The 24,264-nt window shown below is 40.5% G+C and overlaps 1 protein-coding gene across 3 annotated transcripts in view; it reads left to right on the top strand.

Annotated features, from left to right (window-relative positions):
* The window catches only part of pms1 (PMS1 homolog 1, mismatch repair system component), an 88,644-nt gene that overhangs the window by 22,633 nt on the left and 41,747 nt on the right, over positions 1-24,264 (top strand). For 2 of the 3 annotated variants that reach the window (XM_055637754.1, XM_055637756.1), the window contains exons 6-7: positions 10,038-10,154; positions 23,022-23,144. In XM_055637754.1, coding sequence (XP_055493729.1) covers positions 10,038-10,154; positions 23,022-23,144 — 240 coding nt within the window. The remainder of the gene's footprint in view (positions 1-10,037; positions 10,155-23,021; positions 23,145-24,264) is intronic. The other variant, XM_055637755.1, reaches the window with a different exon arrangement.

Consider the following 24,264-nt stretch of genomic DNA (forward strand, 5'->3'; position numbering starts at 1 on the left):
TCCCCTCCCCCCCCCTCCCCCCCCCGTCTCCCCCCCCCTTCTCCCCCCCCCTTCTCCCCCCCCCTTCTTCTCCCCCCCCCTTCTCCCCCCCCCCTTCTCCCCCCCCCTTCTCCCCCCACCTTCTCCCCCCCCCCCCCCCCCTCTCTCCCCCCCCCCTTCTCCCCCCCCCCCTTCTCTCCCCCCCCCCTTCTTCCTTCCCCCCCCCTTCTCCCCCCCCCTTCCTGCTCCCCCCCCCCTTCTCCCCCCCCCCTTCTCCCCCCCCCCTCCCCCCCCCCCCTTCCCCCTCCCCCTTCTCCCCCCCCCCCTCCTCCCCCCTTCCCCCCCCCCCCCCTTCTCCCCCCCCCCCCCTCGTTTCTTCCTCTCTTGTGAAATGACCTGGTTGGGTTTTGGTATTTCTGGACCCGGTGGTTGTGCATGAAAGGATGCAGTAAGCTTGACAAAGCTGATCATCCTTCCATACCCACTCTCTTCTGTGCTTGTTTCAAACACAACTGAAACAAAGAAAACACTAAGAAAATCATGAGATGTGGGTACAGGGCAAGAAATAGAATCAAGAAGAAAGATCAGCTGTCATCTTGAAAGGAGTTTGTGATAGAAGGAATGTTACCTCTGCTCTTGCATGTGTATTTCAGACGTTTGACCATCCAGTCATGAATATTTAGTAATTTACTTCTGGAGAATCAGCATGTCACTAATTGGAGCCTGATGGAAGCATGGCTTGTGTTTTAATGATTGTCAAGGCACTTCTCTTTCAGCAGGGAAGAAAACCCCCCACCTAGAATCACTGTGCAATTAACTATAATGTTGTCAAGAAAGAATGGTTTGCACTGCCCTGAGCAAGAATATCGTCAGCAGATATTTAAAGAGCTTTTCACCAAGTTTATGCAAAATTTCCATTCATAAATCACTCTATGGTTTGTTGACATTCCATGCAGATAATTTCTTGAGGCAGTAAATCTGTTTTTGACAACTAATTTTTAAGGAACGTTGTGGCCAACAGATTGTTAAAAATGCCGATTATTATTTATGTTGCTAGCAAAGCAATGCAACAGAAGCATGGCATTTTCTTAAATTTGTCTTTTGGATAGTGTTTTACCTATCCCTGTACCTGCCCAAATGTATTGATATTGGTTTATTATTGTCATGTGTACTGAGATGCAGTGAAAAACATTTTGCAAGTTATTCAGGCAAATCATACTATCAAACCATGTGTGTAGGTTTATACATATGTGCAGAAGCAGGTAGTGAAGAACAGAGAAAGGAAATAGCGTGCAGAATATAGTCTTACAGCCACAGGGAAAGTGCAGATAAAAAAAAGTGTAAAGTGTTATAACAGGTTAAATTTGGAGATGGGGAATACATCTTTAGCTTGTGTGGGTAAGAAATAGTTCCTGCATCTGGTGGTCCAGCTTTTGTATCTCTTGCAGTAGAGTAATGGGGAATGACCAGGATGTGCGTGGACCATCACTATGTTCACTTCTTATCCGAGGCAGCATGAAGCCATTTGGGGGGCGTGCTCTGGCCTGTGTGATGGACTGAACTACATCCACAACTCTGTAATTTCTTGGGGTCTTGAACAGAACAGCGGCCTAACCACGCTGTATGCATCCTAAGCGGTGCTTCTGTAGATGTTGGTAAGAGCCATCGGAGACATGCCGAATTCCCTCAATCTTCTGTAGATGTTGGTAAGAGCCATTGGAGACTTGCCAAATTTCCTCAAACTTCTGAGGAAAAAGAGATGTTGATGTGCTTTCTTGGCCGTAGCATCAATATGACCGGACCAGAACAAATTGTTGGTGATCTTTATACCGAGGATCTTGTCTTTTAAACGCTGTAATTTCCTGCACCTCTCTGGCGACTCATTCCATATGCACACCGCCTTCTGAAGATGCACTTATCCAGGGAGTGACCAGCAATGCAAATGTCCCAAACTAGTGATATTTTTGTTTTACTGTAAATGTCTGATCTTATTGCATGCAAATGTGTTGAGTGATTTGATTTTGAGGGATATATATATATATATCGCCATGTCAAGAAAATATCCTCTACCGCAGAGCGATTGATCTGCGTCCTGTGGTATTCTCATCATGTTTGGTCATGTTTGTGTCGCCCTGGGCAGTAATTTTACTGTGGGCCTGCATCAACATGAAACTGGTAAAGGGCAGCGACAACACAGAAATGAAAAGAATAAACAAAAAACAAGTCGTATCCAGAGGCACCAATTTAAATGTTATTGAAGGTTTGAAAATTGTGAATGGAATGGGGTAGAGAAAATAGGGACTCCATGATCTGAAAGAAGTCAACCAGACTGCAATAAATCTTGCTTATAATGCATTGTGGATTGCGAAAGGAGCAAGCATGAATGAATTTGCAGTTTGGAGACGAGTAAGAGCTCAAGGAAAGTGACCATAATTCTATTAGTTTTAATGTAGTCATGAAGAAGGATCTTACTGGCACAAAAGTCAAGGTCCTAAATGTGGGCGAGGCCAATTTTAGAGGCATTATTATACGTGAAGTTGCAAAGGTAGATTGGACAGCTGGTGAGTGGGAATCTTTCAAAAGTGAGGTAGAATAATAGTCATACAGCATTGAAATAGTCCCATTGGATTAACTTGTCCATAATGACCAAGAAGGCCCATCTAAACTAGTCCCATTTGCCTGCATTTGGCCCATATCCATCTGTACCTGTCCTATCCATGTACCTGTCCAAATGTCTTCTACAGTGTCATTATTGTGCCTGTTTCAAATAATTCTTCTAGAAGCCCGTTCCTGTGTGAAAAGTTTGCCCCTCAGGTTCCTATTAAATTTTTCCCATCTTACCTTAAATCTATGCCCTCTTGTTCTGGTTTCCCGTACCTTGGGGGGGAAAAAGGGCACCCTAATTCTATTATATGCATCCACCCTATCTATTCCCTTCATTATTTTAGACACTTTTGTAAGATCCTCCCTCAGCCACCGGCACACCATGGAATAAAGTCCTACCCTGCCCACTTTATCCCTATAGATCGGTCCCTCAAGTCCTGGCAACTTCCTCATAAATCTTCTCTGCACCAATTCCAACGTAATCCAACCTATTCCAGCCAATTTTTGCAAGCTACTGCCTAATACTTTCAAAGTTGGCCTTGTCCCAATTTAGAACTTGAACATGTGGACCAGCCCTGTCTTTACCACATACTATTTTAAAGCTAATAGAACTGTGGTCCTAATAGGCTTGCCCACTGCCCTATGAGGGGGTTAAGCTTTGCCCTTTCCCTTGTCTCGGCCTCTACATATTGCCTGAGGAAACTCTCCTGTGCACACTTGACAAATTCCACCCATCTAAGCCTTTGGCAATATGGCAGCCCCACAAACAAAATACAAATGGTCTTGCAGCTGGCTGACGCCTACCGACATATCTGTTCATCTACTTCCCGTTGATTATTTGGGAACCTATTGTACATATCCTTGAAGGTGGTCACCCCCTTTTTATTTCACAACTCCAGCCATTTGGCCTGACTGGACGATACTTCAATAATGTCATATTTGACTAATGCTGTGATGTTCTCCTTAATCAACGAAGGAACCTCTCCTCTTCTTTTAGCATCCCAACCCCACCCCCCCCCCCCCCCCCCCACCACCACCACCACCACCACCACCACCGCCACCACCATCATTTTTGCCTGTTGCATCTGCACCCTGGAACATTAAGTTGCCAGTCCTGTCCCTCACAAACTAAGTTTCTGTAATGGCTACAACGTCCCAGTCGCACATACCTCTCCTGAGTTTATCTGCCTTACCCATCAGGTCTCTCTCATTGAAATAAATGTAATTTAATTCAACCATTATTGCCCCCTCGTTGCTGTGCTCCTGCCCATCCTGGCTACTGAACTTGTTATCATTGATTTTTGTACCAACTTCCAGCTTCCCACCTCTCTCACTACTTCAGTGGGTCCTGTTTCCCTGTCACTCTAGTTTAAATCCTTCCGAGTAGCACTAGCAAACCTGCCTGTCAGGATATTGGTCCCTTCCAGTTCAGGTGCAGACCGCCATTCATGCACAGGTCACCTCTTTCCCAGAAGAGATTTCAATGGTTCAATAATCTGTACCTCTGCCTCCTGCACTAACTCGTTAGTCACGCAATCACCAGTCCCATATTCCTATCCCTACCCTCAGTGGTATGTGGCACCAGGAATAATCCAGAGATCGCTACCTTTGAGGTCCTGCTTTTTACCGTTTTGTCTAACTCCCTTTATTCACTCTGCTGGACCTCATCCCTTTTCCTACCCATGTCATTTGTGGTAATGTGCACAACTTTTAGCTGCTCCTCCTACCCCCTTGACAAGGTTCTGCAGCCACCCTGAGATTTCCTGGACCCTGGCACCAGGGAGTCAACACACTATCCTGGAATCCTGTTTGAAGCCACAGAATCTCCTGTCTGTCCCCGTAACTAATGAGTCTTCTATCACTATAGTCCTATTTGACTTTACCCTACTCCGCTGTGCATTAGACTCAGCCCCAGATCTGACCGCTGCTGCTATTAATGCAGTTTATGCACAAGATGCTGAAGTTCTTCAGACTGAAGAAGGGTCTCGACCCGAAATATCACCCATTCCTTCTCTCCAGAGATGCTGCCTGTCCCGCTGAGTTACTCGGGAAAATTTTCTGTTTATCTTCGATGTAAACCAGCATCTGCAGTTCCCTCCTACACATTAATGCAATTCAATTTGAATTAAAAATTGAAAAATGGAAATGCATCTTGCTAGCGATAGAAACACAGTTAATTTGATGGAGGTTTAAAACGTCATATGTTCATTACAGGAGGGTAATTTTCAATGCTGAGAAATCTAGAGCAATCTTTATCCTTATTGTGAGGAATGAATTCAGAACCCAATCCTGGAGGGAGACTAGTAAAGGACCAAATATACTGTCTAACTTTGATAATCAGTACAAGATTGCAACAAAAGCAATAGTTCCTCTTTGTACAACATCCTCAGCTGCAGAACAGTTGCAATGGAGTGCATTAGAATCATTACATTTAGATGTTTCTTCATTCAAAAAAAGCATGGATGAGGGTCTCAGTGGACAATGAGCTGACGCAAGGTTAGAGTCTGGATTGCAGACAGTAATGGTCAGTTTAGTCTGAGGAAGGATCCTCGCCTGTCCATTTCCTCCCCAGATGCTGCCAGGTCTGCTGAGTTCCTCCAGCACTCTGTGTTTTGGGGCAGTTTTGGTGATGGCAGGTCGAAGAGGTGAGAGAAACTCGCTCTGAGACAAGTGTGAGGAGAGTAATGTTGAAGGTGTGGTTTTCAGACCAAGAGAGATGCAAATTAGTGGCTTCAAGCGGAATTTCTGATGCAGGGAGAAGTTGATGCCTTTGTTTTTTTCCTGACATTTTAATTTTGAGGGGATTTCCAGTCTTCTAGTAGAACAGACTATAGACTTACAGATGGGATAGAGACAAGAAAGGTAGTGTTTTCAGTGTTACATTTTTAGTTTAGAGGTCTCAAAATTGCTCAAACATATCTTTGGATTGTGTCGCCAAATTCCAAAAGCTGAATTTATTTAAGCAAGAACCATTATATTTGTGTTTCACATTTTTCTGTGAAATTTCACTGAAATGCTGTAGGTGGCAGCAATACTTCAGTGCGATCACATTTTTGAATTGGAAAATTGTTCCTTCCAAGAAATTTGCTGGAAATATCAAGAACAAATAGTTTCCATTTAATTCATTATCTAAGTAATGAAATATCTGGCATTTAGACCAGAATAAAGTTTTTTCTTTGGTAGAGTTTATTTTCATCCATGCAAAAGTAGATGTGCACAACAAAAGCAAAGTATTAGAAATAATGGAAATCTAAAATAAACACAAAATGCAAAAGCACCCACAAAAGGATCTGATGAAACATCATTGCCAAGAAACATTAACTCAGTTTCTCTCTCCACAGACACGGCCTGATATGCAGTATTATTAGCATCTTAAAGTCATAGTCAAACAGCATGAATGCAGACCCCATCTACACTAGTCCCACCTGCCTGCATTTGGCCTATATCCTTCTAAACATATATTATCCATGTACCTGTCTAAATGTTTCTTAAATGTTGCGATAGTACATTTTTTTATGGTGTTGTACATTGACGTCACTGAATACCAAAATTTGAACAGGCTTGTTAGCATTTGTGCAGAATGTCCTAAATCTCTGATAATATTCATACTTGGAAATGCAGTAAATAAACAGCATGTCAAATCTACTTGCCTGGGAATGTTGCCTTTTTCAAGGGATTGGTGGGTAGGCTTTGCCCAAGGGATGTGTACGGTAGATGCACACACAAAGGTAGTTTAGGGACTATTAGATAACCACATGGGAGAGAAAGGAGTACAAGGATATGCTGGCAAAAGATAGGTGAAACTGCAGTATGTCGAGGTTGTATAGTGTATAAACCAAAAGCTACATCATATAGACTAAATTGCATGTTTCTGTGCTGTAAATCCTGTGTAACCCTATATAATTAAAGAAAATATAGCAAATATTTTTTGCAGCTAATTTTGCAAATTTGTAATTAATTGTAGGATATGCCTTGTTCGTTTGTTTTCTCCGCAGTATTGCACAATCTTGTGTGGATTGTTTGATTAATTTGATAGAATGCCAGAGCAATCTGCTTCCAGAAGCCAAAGCCAATTTAGTGCCTACTCAAGCATTCCAAGAGCATATGCTGTTTTCTATTCAAGTCACATGGGGAGGTCACTAGTAAGTTATACGGTTCTGTTAGTGGTACTGAGAAAGCAAAGTGAAGGTATATTTAATAGCAATGTTGCTAAAAGTAGACACTCTCATCTCTCCTTATAAATTGGATGCATATTCCAAAATGGAACATTCGAGAACCACAGGCCTGTGAAGAAAGAACAATTGCTAATGCCATTCTTAAAATCTCCATCAACAGTAGCCTTTTGAGATATGTTTTTCCACTACTTTTATTGATAGGAAACAGTTTTTCACAAAACAAAATTAATCGGCCAAATTAATCTGATAACCTTCAATTTTGCTTTTTATACATTGCCGAAATTAGATATACATTAGAAATAAATTCTAATGTATATCTAATAAGATCTTGATGGGGAATATATAATTCAATCTGTTTTGACGCGGCACAAATGTCAACGGTGGTAAATGCTGACTAAGATAAGCTACTAATGTTTCTCTGAAACATTGATAATAAGATTTGCCCTTCACCCTAGGAAATTGCCAAGTGTTTTAACACTAACATTTTTTGTGGAATGATCATAAGAGATTAAAGGGAGAATATTCTTATAAATAACTTTAATTACAATTCTTTATTTTATACCAAAACTGTCATTCAGTAACTCCAGGCAGATTTTATGTCATGTGTTTTGATGATCAGGTTTCAAAGTTGCGCATTAATATTTGGATGGTTGTCAAACTAAATCCATTAAGTTCCACCGATTAATCTTTGAACAAAATGATTTCCTTTGCTGTGCTTTGTGTATGTGTATGTGCACAGTCTTTTATTCTGAATTCTGCGGAGGCTGAAATGTCCAACTCAAGTAAAAGCCAGCAATGAGATTGGAAGGTTCAATTGAGAAGCCCACTTTACATTAGGAACAGGTTGTACAGTGAAACAGCATTTCAGCATGCCTACATATTTATTTTGGTGCATTCCAGGGTTAAGTGGTTCTACCATGTACTATGTTGTTCCAGAGTTTATTTTTGATTAAATGTACTGTAATTGGCACAATCAGATGGGTCAGCTATATTTATATGTTTGCAAACATTTTAGAAGGAATGAGGAATGAAAAGGACAACATAACACTTTGCAAAAGTACATGGAATTAGCAGTTTACACTGTAATTCCGATTCCACATTGCGCTGGTAACCTAACGCTGATGTATTGGACACTAGAACATAGTTTCATGTCATGCATGTATCAGAGCTATTTACTTGTGCTTTCCGGTTATGTTTTCCTCAGTAGAGACACGTTCACGGAATGAATATCACGTGATCCTGAGTGGCTTGAAAATCCCACTGTATGAATGACATTATTCCTTTTAGAACAGGAATTTCACTTGTCATGATGCCGTTACTTGCTTATTGTTGTAATCAGTAGTAAAGCAAGAAATGTTTTAACTTCAAAATCTGAAGAAACCAATGATCCATTTTAACATATGTTCAAATGATTTGAGTTGTGTTTATAGTTGTGCTATTTTTATTTCCTAAAGCCTAATGATTCAATAAATATATCAGATGCCTGCATTATATTGGATAAGAAACGATATATGCAAGACCAGTTTAAATATATACTGAATGAAGAGTAATATCTTTACCATTGTCTCCCAGTTCTCTTGGTCATGTGGTGCAATAATTTAATATTACTAATATCCAGAATTTACTAAAACGGCACTAGCAGATTTACTGACGTCAATGAATTAATAATCCAACACATTTGAATCCAGTGTTTAAGAAGGAACTGCAGATGCTGGAAAATCGAAGGTAGACAAAAGTGCTGGCGAAACTCAGCGGGTACAGCAGCATCTATGGAGCGAAGGAAACGGGCAACATTTCGAGCCGAAACCCTTCTTCAGACTGAATGAATGAATGAGTCTGAAGAAGGGTTTCGGCCTGAAATGTTGCCTATTTCCTTCGCTCCATAGATGCTGCTGCACCCACTGAATTTTTCCAGCACTTTTGTCTACATTTTAATCCAGATTATTTTTACGATTTTACATTGACTAAGAAAGTTTCAAATCAATCCTATAGGTTCGAAGGGACTATGAAAAACCAAACCATATGAGTTAGAGTGCAGGAACAAAGCCCCACTGAGTGGAAGGGCTATGTGGAAATTAGTTCCACTAGAAGATGAGTTAGATATGGCTCTTAGAGCTAACGGATATGGGGACAAAGCAGGAACGGTTTCAATATGATCAGCCATGATCATATTGAATGGCAGTGCCGGCTCGAAGGGCCAAATGGCCTACTCCTGCACCTATTTGTCTATGTTTCTATGGGCATCGTGCGAACTAGGGTCCCAGTGAATGGAAGGACAATTGGGGAACCAGGACTGCAATTAGTGGAAGGACGATGTGCAAACTCTAGCAGATGCGCAGTGGGAACAGTCCTCAGTGAGCGCAGTGTGAGAACGAGGGCCCCAGTGAGTGGAGGGATGGTGTAGAATCCAGGGCCTCAGTGAGTAGGTGCAGTGAGTGGAAGGGCAGTTGCGAACAGGGGCTGCAATTAGTGGAAGAGCAATGTGGGAATTGGTGCCCGTCGAAGACATGTGCAGTGGGGGCTGCTGTGAATGGAAGGGCAGTGTGACACCCAGGAAGCCAGTGAATGGAAGGACAATGTGGAAACTAGGGGCCAGGTGACAAACTATCAGGACAGCCATTTTTGCACTTTTACTGGATTATATATAGAACATTTTGCACAGTAAAATATTCCAAGCTGCTAAATGAGAGCCTTAGTAAATAAAATATTGGCTAGTTCTGCATAAGTTGATATTTGGACAAACGATCAAAAAATTCAGCAAAGAGATTAGTTGGGAAGAGTGACGAAGGAGTGAGTGGTAGAGTGATTTTGGGGGGGGCACTCCAGAGACTGTGGCCCAGACAATTGAGCCAAAGCCAGTGGCTATGGATCAATTTACATCAAGAATATGGGAATCTCAGATGGTGGTAGGGCTGGAAGAAGTCACAAGGTGAGGGAGGGGTGAAACCATGAGAGAATTTGAAAACAGTTTTAAAATTGAGGCTTTGCAGAACTGGGATCGAGTGTAGGTCAGCAAGTACAGAGGGTGCTGCTGCTGCTGCTGAAGTCTTACCTTCAGGATTGCGCAGAAGTTCTTCTCAACCACGGCCATCGACATTGTTGAGTTAAACTACCTGGGTGTGTAAAGGTGGTAATATTTGTTCTGTATGGTGAAATGAACACTTCTGTTGAGTACAGAAGGCCTTTGTGGAGTCCTCAATTATATGAAACTGCATACGACTTGACCTAAACAGACCTAAATTTAGTGATAGAATTTGACTCTCTGCCATTATATTTCAGGCAGTTGTATGGCAAAAAGCCAAGGTGTCGGGTCACAAAATGGCCCTGTTAACAGTTCTGGGAACTGCTGTGATGGTCAGCATGGTACCTATCCAGCATCGTGAACAGGAACCTGAGGTTAGTATAAGGTTACAGTGATTATGCTGGGGAGTGGGGGGAGGAAAAATCAACGCTCAGCAATTTGATGCAATTAGTTTTTCTTATCAACAACTTCACACTTTGCTTATTATATTAATTATTTTAAAATGTTAGTGAATAAGTAAGATAACATTTCTTTAAACATTTTGATTTTATTTAAGAAAAATGGAAAATATTTACTGCAAATTTTAAAACATATTAAAATGTTAGTGCTTTGCTCGTTTGCCCCTTACATCTTTGAACATCCGAGAACCTGAAACTATTTAAGTTTTTTTTAGTTTGGGGAAATATAATATTCTTATATTTATCACGAACTTAAGAAATAACATTAGGATCTTGCAATCCCCATCAGAACACAATTTAAGACACATTCTCAGAATTACTGAACAAATTATTGTTATGTGTGGAATCAACAAATCATTCTGTTAATATATTTCCAGTATGTATGCAAAAAATTAAACAAACCTAACAGCTATAGAAAGTAAAACTAGTCGTGTAGAGAGTCAATATTGAACATACAAATTGGTACTTTTAAAAATAGATTCAGGTTAGGGTCCAAAGGTTATCTATCATCTGTACTAGCAGCTGTTATGCATTAAATGTAGGCATTCCCATTTCATACCTACCTTTGCCTACCTTATCCCTACATTGAAATACCAATGCTATTTCCTTGTAATAGCTTGATCTTGAATCTACCAGTATATTTGAGATTGTGGAACTCATTCATTGTCCATTGACTTGACAATACTGTGAACAAAATTAATATATTTTATGGTACACAAAAATGCTGGAGAAACTCAGCGGGTGCAGCAGCATCTATGGAGCGAAGGAGATATGCAATGTTTCGGGCTGAAACCCTTCTTCATAAAATATATTTTATGCTTCTTTTGAATAGGTACAGGAGACTCGGGTCTCGCACAAGCAGGCTGAGGAACAGCTTTTTCAATAACACCATTACACTGCTGAACTCACAGTCCCGACACTAGCTATCTTTTATACTCTCCCATCTGTATACATTTATTTGCCTATGTACCAGTTTAATTCATCCACATTGCACATATTGTCTAACCAGTATTTTTATTTCTATTATCTTGCACTCTGACCAGATGCTAAACTGTATTTTGTTGTACCTGTACTCGTATTTGTGCAATGACAATAAAGTTGAATCAATTTGAAACAAGAAATGGTGGGGAGAACGGTTTATTGGGTTTGGGTTAAGGGTAAGAGTAGAAGTGAGAGGCCAGTGCAGATGGGGGAGGTTACCAAATGGTATTCACACTGATTATACCACCCAAGGGAGGATAAACAGCAAAAGAAAGCCTTAAAGGAATAAAAACACAAAAATAATTACTTTCCTCGGTACTGCATTAATTTGAATACAGAGGAAATCCGGTTTTCAGCAGGGCATCACCAGGAAGGTCAGCATTTATTACTCATTTTAACCGCCCCTTGGGAATGAGCCAACACTTGAATCCTGGTGCTATTGGATAAGGAGTTGTAGGATTTGGATCCATCAGTGACGAAGGACTGAAAAAGTAAACCGCAGGATAGTCAAAGCAGAGTGGGTGGATGTTGTTTACCTGGATTTTCATAAGGCCTTTGATAAGGTGCAGCACGTGAGACTGCTACAGAAGATGAGAGTCCATGGTTTTGCCATGGTATATGCCCATGGAAGATACAAGCATGGTCAGAAAGATGGTTGAATGTCAGAAGTCATAGAGCGGGAATAAAGGGGGCTTTTTCAGTTTGGCTGCCAGTGACTAGTGATGTTTTACATAGTGGTCAGTGTTGGGGCCGCTATTCACATCGTATATCAATGATTTTGATGTGAGAATTGAAGGCTCTGTGGCCATGTTTGTGGATGATACAAAAATAGGCAGAGGGTAGACAGTGTAGATTAAGCAGGGATTCTGCAAAAAAGACTTAAACAGGTTGGGAGAGTGGGAAACAAAGTGTCAGATGGAATATAGCATAGCAAAGTATGCAATCATATAGGAATTGGCAATTTGGGAGTAGGAGTAAAGACATAATATTTTCTAAATGGGGAGAGGATTCAGAAATCAGTGGTGCAAAGGGACTAGAGTGCTGGTGCAGGATTCCCAAAAGATTAATTTGCATGTTGAATCAGTAGTTTAAGGAATGCAAATACAATGTTAGCATTTATTTCGATAGGACTAGAATATAAAAACAGGGATGTAATGCTGAGGCTTTATAAGGCACTGGTCAGACTGCATTTGTAGTATTGTGAACATTTTTGGGCCCCATATCTCAGGAGGGATGTGTTGGCAGTGGAGAGGGTCCAGAGGAGATTTACGAGATTGATTCTGTGGATGATTGGGTTAACTTAGGATGCACGTTTGATGGCACTTGGCCTGTACTTTTGGAGTTTAGAAGGATGAGGATAATCTCATTGAAACATACCAAATAGTGAAATGCCTTGATATGGTGGATGTTTAGAGGTTTCCACTAGTAGGAGAGTTCATAGGAGTAGAATTAGGTCCTTTGGCTCATCGAGTCTACGCCACCATTCAATCATGGCTAATCTCTGTCTCCATTCTAATCAAGAATTTGTTTATCTCGGCCATAAACATATCCACTGACTTGGCCTCCACAGGCCACTGTGGCAATGAGTTCCACAGATTAACTACCCTCTGACTAAAGAAGTTCCTCCTCACCTCCTTTCTAAAAAAGCGCCCTTTAATTCTGAGGCTATGACCTCTGATCCTAGACTCTCCCACCAGTGGAAACATCCTTTCCACATCCACTCTATGCCTTTCATTATTCTGTAAGTTTCAATGAGGTCCCCCCTCAACCTTCTATACTCCAGCGAGTACAGGCCCAGTGCTGTCAAACGCTTATCATATGATGAGAGTCTTAAGACGAGAGGCCACAGCCTCAGAATTAAAGGCCGTACCTTTGGAGACGAGCTGAGGAGGAATTTCATTGAGTCAGAGGGTGGTGAATCTGTGGAATTCATTTCCACAGACTGCTGTGGTGGCCAAGTCAATGGATATTTTTAAAGTGGCGATTGACAGATTAATAAGGGTGTCAAAGGTTATGGAGAGAAGGCAGGAAAAATGAGTGAGAGGGAAAGATAGATCAGCCATGTTTGAATGGCAGAGTAGACCTGATGGGCCGAATGGCCTAATTCTGTTCCTAAAGCTTATCAACTAATGAAACATCATCTGTCCATTCCCTCCACAAATTTATCCAGTTCCTCCAACACTTTTCTTCCCCCTCCTACCTGCTTCCACCACCAAGAAGTCTTAACATAGAAACATATAAACATAGATATAGGTGCAGGAGTAGGTCATTCGGCCTCTAGAGCCAGCACTGCCATTCATCAAAAACATAGAAAGCATAGAAAATAGGTGCAGGAGGAGGCCATTTGGCCCTTCGAGCCAGCAACGCCATTCATTGTGATCATGTCTGATCATCCACAATCAGTAACCTGTGCCTGCCTTCTCCCCATATCCCTTGATTCCGCTAGCCTCTAGAGCTCTATCTAACTCTCTTTTAAATTCATCCAGTGAATTGGCCTCCACTGCCTTCTGTGACAGGGAATTCACAACTCTGGGTGAAAAAGTTTTTCCTCATCTCAGTCATAAATGACCTACCCCTTATTCTTAAACTGTGACCCCTTTTCTGGATTCCCCCAACATCGGGAACATTTTTCCTGCATCTAGCCTGTCCAATCCCTTAAGAATTGTATATGTTTCTATAAGATCCTCTCTCATTCTAAATTCCAGTGAATATAAGCCCAATCGATCCATTCTATCATATGTCAGTCCCGCCATTCCGGGAATTAACCTGGTGAACCTATGTTGCACACCCTCAATGGCAACAATGTCCTTCCTCAAATTAAGAGACCAAAACTGCTGACAATAGAGTAAACGGGTCCTTTTCACAATGGCAGGCAGTGACTAGTGGGGTACCCCAAGGCTCAGTACTGGGACCCCAGCTATTTACAATATATATTAATGATCTGGATGAGGGAATTGAAGGCAATATCTCCAAGTTTGCGGATGACACTAAGCTGGGGGGCAGTGTTAGCTGTGAGGAGGATGCTAGGAGACTGCAGGGTGACTTGGATAGGCTGGGTGAGTGGGCAAATGTTTGGCAGATGCAGTATAATGTGGATAAATGTGAGGTTATCCATTTTGGTGGCAAAAACAGGAAAGCAGACTATTATCTAAATGGTGGCCGATTGGGAAAGGGGGAGATGCAGCGAGACCTGGGTGTCATGGTACACCAGTCATTGAAGGTAAGCATGCAGGTGCAGCAGGCAGTAAAGAAAGCGAATGGTATGTTAGCTTTCATTGCAAAAGGATTTGAGTATAGGAGCAGAGAGGTTCTACTGCAGTTGTACAGGGTCTTGGTGAGACCACACCTGGAGTATTGCGTACAGTTTTGGTCTCCAAATCTGAGGAAGGACATTATTGCCATAGAGGGAGTGCAGAGACGGTTCACCAGACTGATTCCTGGGATGTCAGGACTGTCTTATGAAGAAAGACTGGATAGACTTGGTTTATACTCTCTAGAATTTAGAAGATTGAGAGGGGATCTTATAGAAACTTACAAAATTGTTAAGGGGTTGGACAGGCTAGATGCAGGAAGATTGTTCCCGATGTTAGGGAAGTCCAGGACAAGGGGTCACAGCTTAAGGATAAAGGGGAAATCCTTTAAAACCGAGATGAGAAGAACTTTTTTCACACAGAGAGTGGTGAATCTCTGGAATTCTCTGCCACAGAGGGTAGTTGAGGCCAGTTCATTGGCTATATTTAAGAGGGAGTTAGATGTGGCCCTTGTGGCTAAGGGGATCAGGGGGTATGGAGAGAAGGCAGGTACGGGATACTGAGTTGGATGATCAGCCATGATCATATTGAATGGCGGTGCAGGCTCGAAGGGCCGAATGGCCTACTCCTGCACCTAATTTCTATGTTTCTATGTGCGGTCTCATCAGGGCCCTGCACAACTGCAGTAGGACCTCCTTGCTCATGCTCAAATCCTCTTGCTATGAAGGCCAACATGCCATTTGCTTTCTTCACTGCCTGCTGTACCTGCATACTTACTTTCAGTGACTGATGTACGAGTACACACAAGTCTCGTTGCACCTCCCCTTTTCCTAATCTGACACCATTCAGATAATAATCTGCCTTCTTGTTCTTGCCACCAAAGTGGATAACCTCATATTTATCCTCATTATACTGTATCTGCCCACTCACCTAACCTATCCAAGTCACCCTGCAGTCTCATAGCATCCTCATCGCAGCTCACACTGCCACCCGGCTTTGTGTCATCCGCAAACTTGGAGATGTTACATTTAATTAATTTGTCTACATCGTTAATATATATTGTAAGTAAATTCATTTATTTAATGAATAAAATCTTAGTTTTTGAAGCCTCTCTTTATAACTATCCCTTCACCCTTGATCTGTTACTAAATCTATTTGTCATTTTGTATGGATCCAATATACTTTCAATCATTCAGTTAAATTATCGTTTAGTTAGATTTGTTCTCTAATCTAATCTAATAGATTTATCGGTACTTCCTTATTTATATCCATATCTCTTCATTTATATCAATCAATCAACACACACATATTTGCCTTGTAAAATGTTTTTTTCCATTTCCAGTCTATGGAGATTTGTGGCTATAACTGCTAGATTTTGTCTTCAAGTCACATATTTGTTCATTCTTTTCCCAGTTATTCCACATTTATTAATTCCATTTGCTAGTTGTGCCTGTATTTTCCTACTACTTTCTGCCAGTTTTTCATGCCATTAATTTGATGTCTTTAACAGATTTTGACATTTATCCCTTTTTATGTCCATGTTGAAATATTGCTACTACTCGCTAGCAAAGTAGAGATCCAAACATAAATTGCGAAACCAAATCACATTTCTCAAGCATTCAATTACTCTTCTGTTACCATCTTGCTCTTAATGCAAAAGCCTTCAAATGTATGTTCCTGAATTAAATGAAAATATTGAGTATCTTGCCAGCATAAGAACGGAAAATAGGAACCATTTTTCTGTACTAATCAGAAATAGAAGCCGGTTATTTTCAGAATGGCAGGCAGTGACTAGTGGGGTACCGCTAGGCTCAGTGCTGGGACCCCAGCTATTTACAATATATATTAATGATTTGGACGAGGGAAATGAATGCAACATCTCCAAGTTTGCGGATGACACGAAGCTGGGGGGCAGTGTTAGCTGTGAGGAGGATGCTAGGAGGCTGCAAGGTGACTTGGATAGGCTGGGTGAGTGGGCAAATGCATGGCAGATGCAGTATAATGTGGATAAATGTGAGGTTATCCACTTTGGTGGTAAAAACAGGGAAGTAGACTATTATCTGAATGGTGGCCGATTAGGAAAAGGGGAGATGCAACGAGACCTGGGTGTCATGGTACACTAGTCATTGAAAGTAGGCATGCAGGTGCAGCAGGCAGTGAAGAAAGCGAATGGTATGTTAGCATTCATAGCAAAAGGATTTGAGTATAGGAGCAGGGAGGTTCTACTGCAGTTGTACAGGGTCTTGGTGAGACCACACCTGGAGTATTGCGTACAGTTTTGGTATCCAAATCTCGAGGAAAGACATTCTTGCCACAGAGCGAGTACAGAGAAGGTTCACCAGACTGATTCCTGGGATGTCAGGACTTTCATATGAAGAAAGACTGGATAGACTCGGCTTGTACTCGCTAGAATTTAGAAGATTGAGGGGGGAATCTTATAGAAACTTAAAAAGTTCTTATGTGGTTGGACAGGCTAGATGCAGGAAGATTGTTCCTGATGTTGGGGAAGTTCAGAACAAGAGGTCACAGTTTAAGGATAACAGAAAAATCTTTTAGGACCGAGATGAGAAAAACATTTTTCACCAAGAGAGTGGTGAATCTCTGGAATTCTCTGCCACAGAAGGTAGTTGAGGCCAGTTCATTGGCTATATTTAAGAGGGAGTTAGATGTGGCCCTTGTGGCTAAAGGGATCAGGGGGTATGGAGAGAAGGCAGGAACAGGAGTTGGATGATCAGCCATGATTATATTGAATGGTGGTGCAGGCTCGAAGGGCCGAATGGCCTACTCCTGCACCTATTTTCTATGTTTCTATACCATATGACCTTATGACCAAGATTTCACAACCCTATTACAATGTTGTGAGCTTCCATTTAATTAAATGCCACAGGGTTTTTCCTGAGGTTAGGGGAAAAGAGGAAACTGCTCTTCATATCTCCCTGAACTTCATGTTTTGCTAGGTAGGATCTTTGCCCAAAATGATCTACCATTCAAATACAGTGGTGTATGCAGAGAGTACCAGTACCCACCCATGAGACAACAAGATATACATTAAATATGCTGGAAAATTTGGCTTCTTTGGCACTAAAATTTCAATTTTACATCCAATGGAGTCTTATTCTTTCAGATTATAAATTTTGTAAACATGAAATAAAATAGCTTGTGTTGTCTTTTATCTCATCATTCTAGCATGAGAACTGGAGGATCTGGGGTGCTCTGTCATTCAATAGGATCATAGCTGATCATGTGTCTCAAGTGGGCATCCTTGCCTTGTCTACACATCTCTTGATTCGATTGTTGTCCATAAATCTGTCAATCCTTTACAAAAATGTGCTTAATAATTGAACATCCGCAGTCTTCTGAGATAAAGTCTCAAAGATTCACAGCTCTCTGCATAAAGATATTTCCTCTCACGTTCCTACATAGTCCATCCCTGATCCTGACACTATACCCATTTATTTGGGTTTTCTGTCCAGAGGGAACCGTTTCTCAGCACCTACTTCCTCAATACTTCTCATTCTTCTTTTATCATTTTCTCAGTTTAAGTTCATCAAAACCCATACAACCCAACACTGGCTTACTTTTGTATTCCCACCATCTATCCATATTTGTCTTCCTGATTGTTTGCTGTATCTGCATGTGCGATCTTGGTGTTCCTCAGAGCTCCAAAATTCCCACTGTTTAAAAATCCCACTCTTCTAATTCTTCTGACTGAAATGCACATCCTCACATTTTTGCCACATTGCACTCCATCTGCTACTGTCATACCCACTTAACATAGAAACATAGAAATTAGGTGCAGGAGTAGGCCATTCGGCCCTTCGAGCCTGCACCGCCATTCAATATGATCATGGCTGATCATCTAAAATAAGTACCCCGTTTCTGCTTTTTCACCATACCCCTTGATTTCTTTAGCCCTAAAAGCTAAATCTAACTCTCTTGAAAACATTCAATGAATTGGCATCTGCTGCCTTCTGTGACAGAGAATTCCACGGATATTGTGCTTGAGACTTTGTGCTTCAGTAAGCTTTCTTCAGTCAGACTGATTGGAAATATGTGCTGTTGCTTGGGCTGTTTACATATGTCCCAGATGCTATGATGCTTGGACTCCCAATGACTAAGTTGCCCAGAATTAAAGATCTGCTAGCAGGCTTATGTGCCAGGAGCAATAAGTGGTTGATCGCTGCTGGTCAAAGCTGGAACCTGCTTCTATTTGGTGAGGTAGGTTGTGTGGTGGCTGTTCATGATGGCTTTTTTCGAAGAACAACATTGTTCACAAGCCTACAACTTCAACCACCTCACCCACCAGAAATTCTGCTCTTAAGCTGCCAAAGTGCATATCCCTACACAGCAGTCTAACTGTTCCTTAGCAGCTTAGAAAATAAGTTATTAGGAACTGACAAATGTGTTCTGACTATAACATGGGACCTTCACTAATTGCAAAAATAACTATGGAAACACTGAAGCCTGTCATTTATTTTTTAATTTGGCAATTATTTCCAAAAATAATTAACAGTGACAAGTGTAAGCTAATTAATTTTCAATTACTAATGGCATGTTTTTTTTTTTAATAAGGGTTTTGTAAGATAATGAATTGTGGAAAAATCATTTCTATTTCCTATTTCTAAGTGGTTAGGTAATCCTTGAATTTATTTGCACTACATTCCACTTAAATATGCAATTATCCGTTGAGTATAAAGCCCGATTTCATTCCAATTGATATTGTTAGAAGCATTTTCTTGGTATAAATATAATTTAAATCAATACAATCATTGTCATCGTTATAATGCTGATTTGGTCAATCTTCAACAATTGATTCAGACGTTGTTTCGGATTCTCTTAATTGATTGAGTCAGCATAAATATGAAACTTGGCTTCCAATAGTTTTAAGTTGGAATTTTGTTTTTTAAAAGAAGTCCTACCCCTACTGGGAAACCTTTGACACTGCTCTCTAACCTGCAGTACTGTCAATTTATACAATTTGTCCCCTAGGATTCTTTCAGCAAAACTCAACACTGCTGGCATTTTTCTTTGCTTTAAAAGTGGAGAGCACATTCTCAGTAAATTTCTTTCTAGCAGTGTTTTTTTTTTAATCGAGAATTTATGTGGTTCTTTAAAGGCGATTTGAAAACATGGAGTGTTACATGGTAGCAGAATACTCGTCTAACATATGGTACAGTAGTCCAGTAGTTGTGCACAGAATTCTATGCCATTGGTCCAGAGATGTTTAAGTCCTACGATAATAATGACATAAATCTCAAGTTAAAGCTCAGTAACAGTAACTATGAAACTACCAGACTGTGGTTTTTAAAAAAAAATCCATGTTATTCACAAATTTTCAGAGAAAGAGAGTGAGAGAGAAATCTGCCTCTTTTACCTGATAGCCTATGCATTACTCTAGACTTGGTCCCATTCAGGGGCAGTTATGGATGGGGAATAAATGTTGGCAATGATGTTGATATCCAGATCCTGTAAAAGAATAAGTTAAACAAAATAACAAGGATTGCACAATTAATATAGGGTAATAGGAAAAATGGTTATGCCAACTGCACTGAAATTGCTACAAAATGTGCACATGACAAATAAATACCCATCCATCGACAATTAAATGCATATCAAAAACAGCTTTTTTTGGGTAATATTGTGTAACTTTTCAAAAATGTATTAAAATAATAATTAAAGACCTGCAATTGTCTGGCAGTAGGTTTCTGTGCTGAAGACATACGATACGATAGAACTTTATTTATCCCAGGAGGGAAATTGATCTGCCAACAGTCATTAAAACACACACACACACACACACACACACACACACACACACACACACACACACACACACACACACACACACACACACACACACACACACACACACACACACACACACACACACACACACACACACACACACACACACACACACACACACACACACACACACACTCTCTCTCTCTCTTTCCTACCTGCTGTAGCAAGATGAGAGGCTGATGTTAACAATTGGACTTGTGCAAATCTCAAAATGCTGGAGGAATTTGACGGGTCGGGCAGCATGACCCGCTGACTTCCTCCAGCATTTTGGTTTTAGCTCAATATTCCAGCATCTGCAGTCTCGTGTGTCCTCATTTAAATCTCATCAAGCAACATCCATCCATGCAGGCAGGCAGAAGACAGGAATGGTCGCAGAATTTTTGTTACTTTGTCGGCACCAGACATGTGGTGACTCTTGTATACCGCTAGGCGAGGTCTGCTGTATGATTTTACTGGGTTGTATGCAAAACATAGCATTTCATTGTACTAGGTACAATGACAATAAAGTAGAATTGAAATCCAGGATGTCGCTATGCAGCGGCTCAGATATTGCTGGGTATCTGCTGCCACACAGTCATGATCAGTGGAACACAAAAGACTACAATATATCAAGTGAGGGATGAAGGTTGATGGTCTTGCTGCAGCAAGACCATTTGATGGGGAGAGGGGGTGTGGTAGGTAAGTAACCACTTGTTGGTTGATTACAGCAGATTTGAAAAGAGATGGGCAGAACCATTTGCACTAGCAACTTGTCTGGGTGCTAGGAAAGAAAACTGAATAGTCAGCACCTCAGTGGTAATAGATGGCCTGTCCCCGCTGACTCAGTCTGAAGAAGGGTCTCGACCTGAAACGTCACCTGTTCCTTTTGTCCAGAGATGCTGCGTGACCCACTGAGTTACCCCAGCATTTTGTGTCTATCCTCATTGGCAAGATGAGCTTGTAGTGGGCATGAGAGATGATTGGAGAGAAGTAGATATAGGTGTTAATATTCACAGCTGTCTGCAGGGTAGCCACCTAAAACACTTCGCATTGACCATCAACCTGGTTGTTGTGTTAATATGCTCATACTCTTGCTTCTTATAACTAAATTAAAAAATCATATATTTCAAACTTTTTAAAGACTATCTTGACAATTGTTTTATGTGTGATTTTATATATTCAATTGAATTTGTTGGGAAACAGATTTCAATGTTAATACCTATTAGCTAGTATTGCTTTGTGATTTGTTTATGCTTGATCTGTACTTGGCCAGTCCAGCAACTCAAACCAATTCTATAAATTGCCACTTGCTCTCTCTGGCCTCGAAAAAGGATTCACTTGCCCAGGTGTCCAAGCTAGTTTGTACCGTGTGCAGTGGTTATTTAGGCTCGCCAATTTATTTTTGCCCAGAGTTGGACATTAATGTTAGCCACTAGCTTTAGCTTGTAATTTATTAAATTAAATATAGAGCAACTTTAATAACAATCTAATTTGCTGTATTTAAATTTAATGGGAATGTCATGGTTACAGCAACCTGTTAAACAAAATTTAAGTGACACATTGTTTACCTTTCAGTTGTAAAAACAATGTGTAAAGGCAGGGTAGTTCTCAGAGGGGAAGATGAAGAGCAGAGGGGAAGGTCAATTTGAATTGAAAATCTTTTGTGCAGGCCAAAAAAAATGACAGTCCAGCTGTTATTTAAAAAAATCTTTCACGATGAATGTATCGGCCACAATGTAAGCCATTGGTTCATAAAATCTAATTTATCACTTCTGACAGATGTTTTCATTCTGACCTTCGTGTTTACTCAGTAAATATTTTTTTTGCCTTTACCCTTTGCCTTGCATACATTCCAGCATTCAAGCACATGGTAGAAAAATGTGGCAATTACGACCAATGTAGACAGATACTGATTTGCTCAATTTGGAAAATTCTCAAATAATGCTATCGTGAGCAAAACAATATAAGAGAAAATGTTGTGGTCGATATTGATCAGTGGTATCTTTATGGGAATTTAAAATTGTACTGCTGATACATAAAAATGCAGTCATTATCTAGCTCATAATTCTGTAAAATGACACTTAACTGTTTGCAAATACATAAGGCACATGCGTGTCAGGATATTAGGTTAATGCAATATTTTGACTTTGCTCCTTTTTTGGCATTATGCACATTTTTTACATATAAAGAAGATGCAGTTTTTCCACCTTGCCATTCTGAACTTGCTAGGCAGGTTATATTCCTCAGAGGGAATTAGATAATTGGTGCACCCCAGTGGTATGAACATTGACTTCTCTAACTTCAAGTAGCCCTTGCTTTCCTTCTCTCTCCATCCTCTCCCCCTTCCCAGTTCTCCAACTCGTCCTACTGTCTCCGTCTACATTTTATCTCTGTTTGCTTCGTTGTTACCTTCCAATGATCTATTCTACATTTTCCTTGACCTCCATTCACTTGGTCCTGTTTTTGCAACTTGCACTTCCTTATCTATACACTTCCTTATCTATGTACCACCCACTCCCCTGACATCAGACTGAAGAAGGCTCAATGTCACCCATTCCTTCTCTCCATTGTCTACCTTAGATAATTGGTCCCTATTGGATGTGTTTTTGTTTGCTTTCCCCAAATGAAGGGGAAGTCTCTATTGTAGGACATGGGATTCAGACAGCTCTTGGTGGACAGTTATTATAAAATGAGTTTCTGCTCTAAAGGATTATGTTGTGATAACAGTGCATTTATTAAATATGTGTGTGCTTTCTTCTACTCATAGATGTTCCTCAGTGGTTTTCTTCCCAAGCCGGGTTCTAATCCCGCTTCAATGAGCCTCACCAACCCTGACAGAAGTTTTATCTCTGTAAACTCCAGACCTGTCCATCACAAGGAAATCTTAAAGGTAGATGAACAACTTTGCTTTACCTAATTGTTTTAGTATGTAATAAATGCACTTGAAGAATATTTATTATCTTAATATAATGCAGTTCAATAATATTGTATAGTTTGTGCTGCAACATTATCAGCGATGTATAAAGCAAATCGTGGCATCAGATCATGGTCATTTTAATTATTTGCATGTCGACTTACGGAGCTAAAGTGTAGATTGAATCTTCTTGCTATTCTTAGTGGAATTGTATTTCTCATGTAAACTTCACTTCAGCAGTGACCATGTGGATGTTACCAGCGGGTTTTTTTCAGAATCTTAAACCAAAACTTGATGTATTTTTATGCATAATTAAATCATAAAGACATGGGCATGTTACAGATGGTGTTTTAGATTTTGTTGGAAGTTGAACAGTCCCAAGTTTGAAATTAATCGGCTGCAGTTGCTGTATTTATCCTGAAGACTAATCCCAAATGTTTGTGAATTAGAAAACATGAACTCAGTAAAGTATGAAGTTGCCTATTATTTTTGCAACAGATATTGTAGATATTATGTAGTTCCAGTAAAATCTAATCAGTTTTTTTGGTATCTTATTGCTGAAAAAGATTAAAATACCCATGAAATGCTATAATCAAACACAGATGTGAGGGTAAATTGATTGATTAGATATGGGGGGGGGGGGGGTTATCAGAGTTGCACTGCTATTTTAATAAGTAATCTTTCATTTTCTACCTAGACAGTGATAGGTTGGTCAATATTTAGTTGTATGTGAATCACATATCTATTATTTGATCCTTTTTATTTCAAAAGATATGTCTAATTATTTAAAGCTACAGGGTGACATTCCGGGCACAAATGCAAAACCAATTCCTAAACGTTTCATCATTCACCTCCTTTACTTTTACAGTGAATTAATTTGTCTTCATCTTTTAGGTGCAGTAACGGTTCAATAAACAGATTATATGATGTTTATTTAGTGTTTGTTTGAGATGCAGACTGGATCTTAAAACTGAGAATCCAACATTCTGAAATTCACATAATTCCATGATACTTTATTGCCACATGTGCCTAAATGCAGTGAAATGCTTTGTTTTGAGACCACCTGGTAAAATCGTGTAGCCGACCTCACCTCGGC

The sequence above is a fragment of the Leucoraja erinacea genome, chromosome 7 (assembly GCF_028641065.1).
Source record: "Leucoraja erinacea ecotype New England chromosome 7, Leri_hhj_1, whole genome shotgun sequence".
Classification (NCBI taxonomy): Eukaryota; Metazoa; Chordata; class Chondrichthyes; order Rajiformes; family Rajidae; genus Leucoraja; species Leucoraja erinaceus.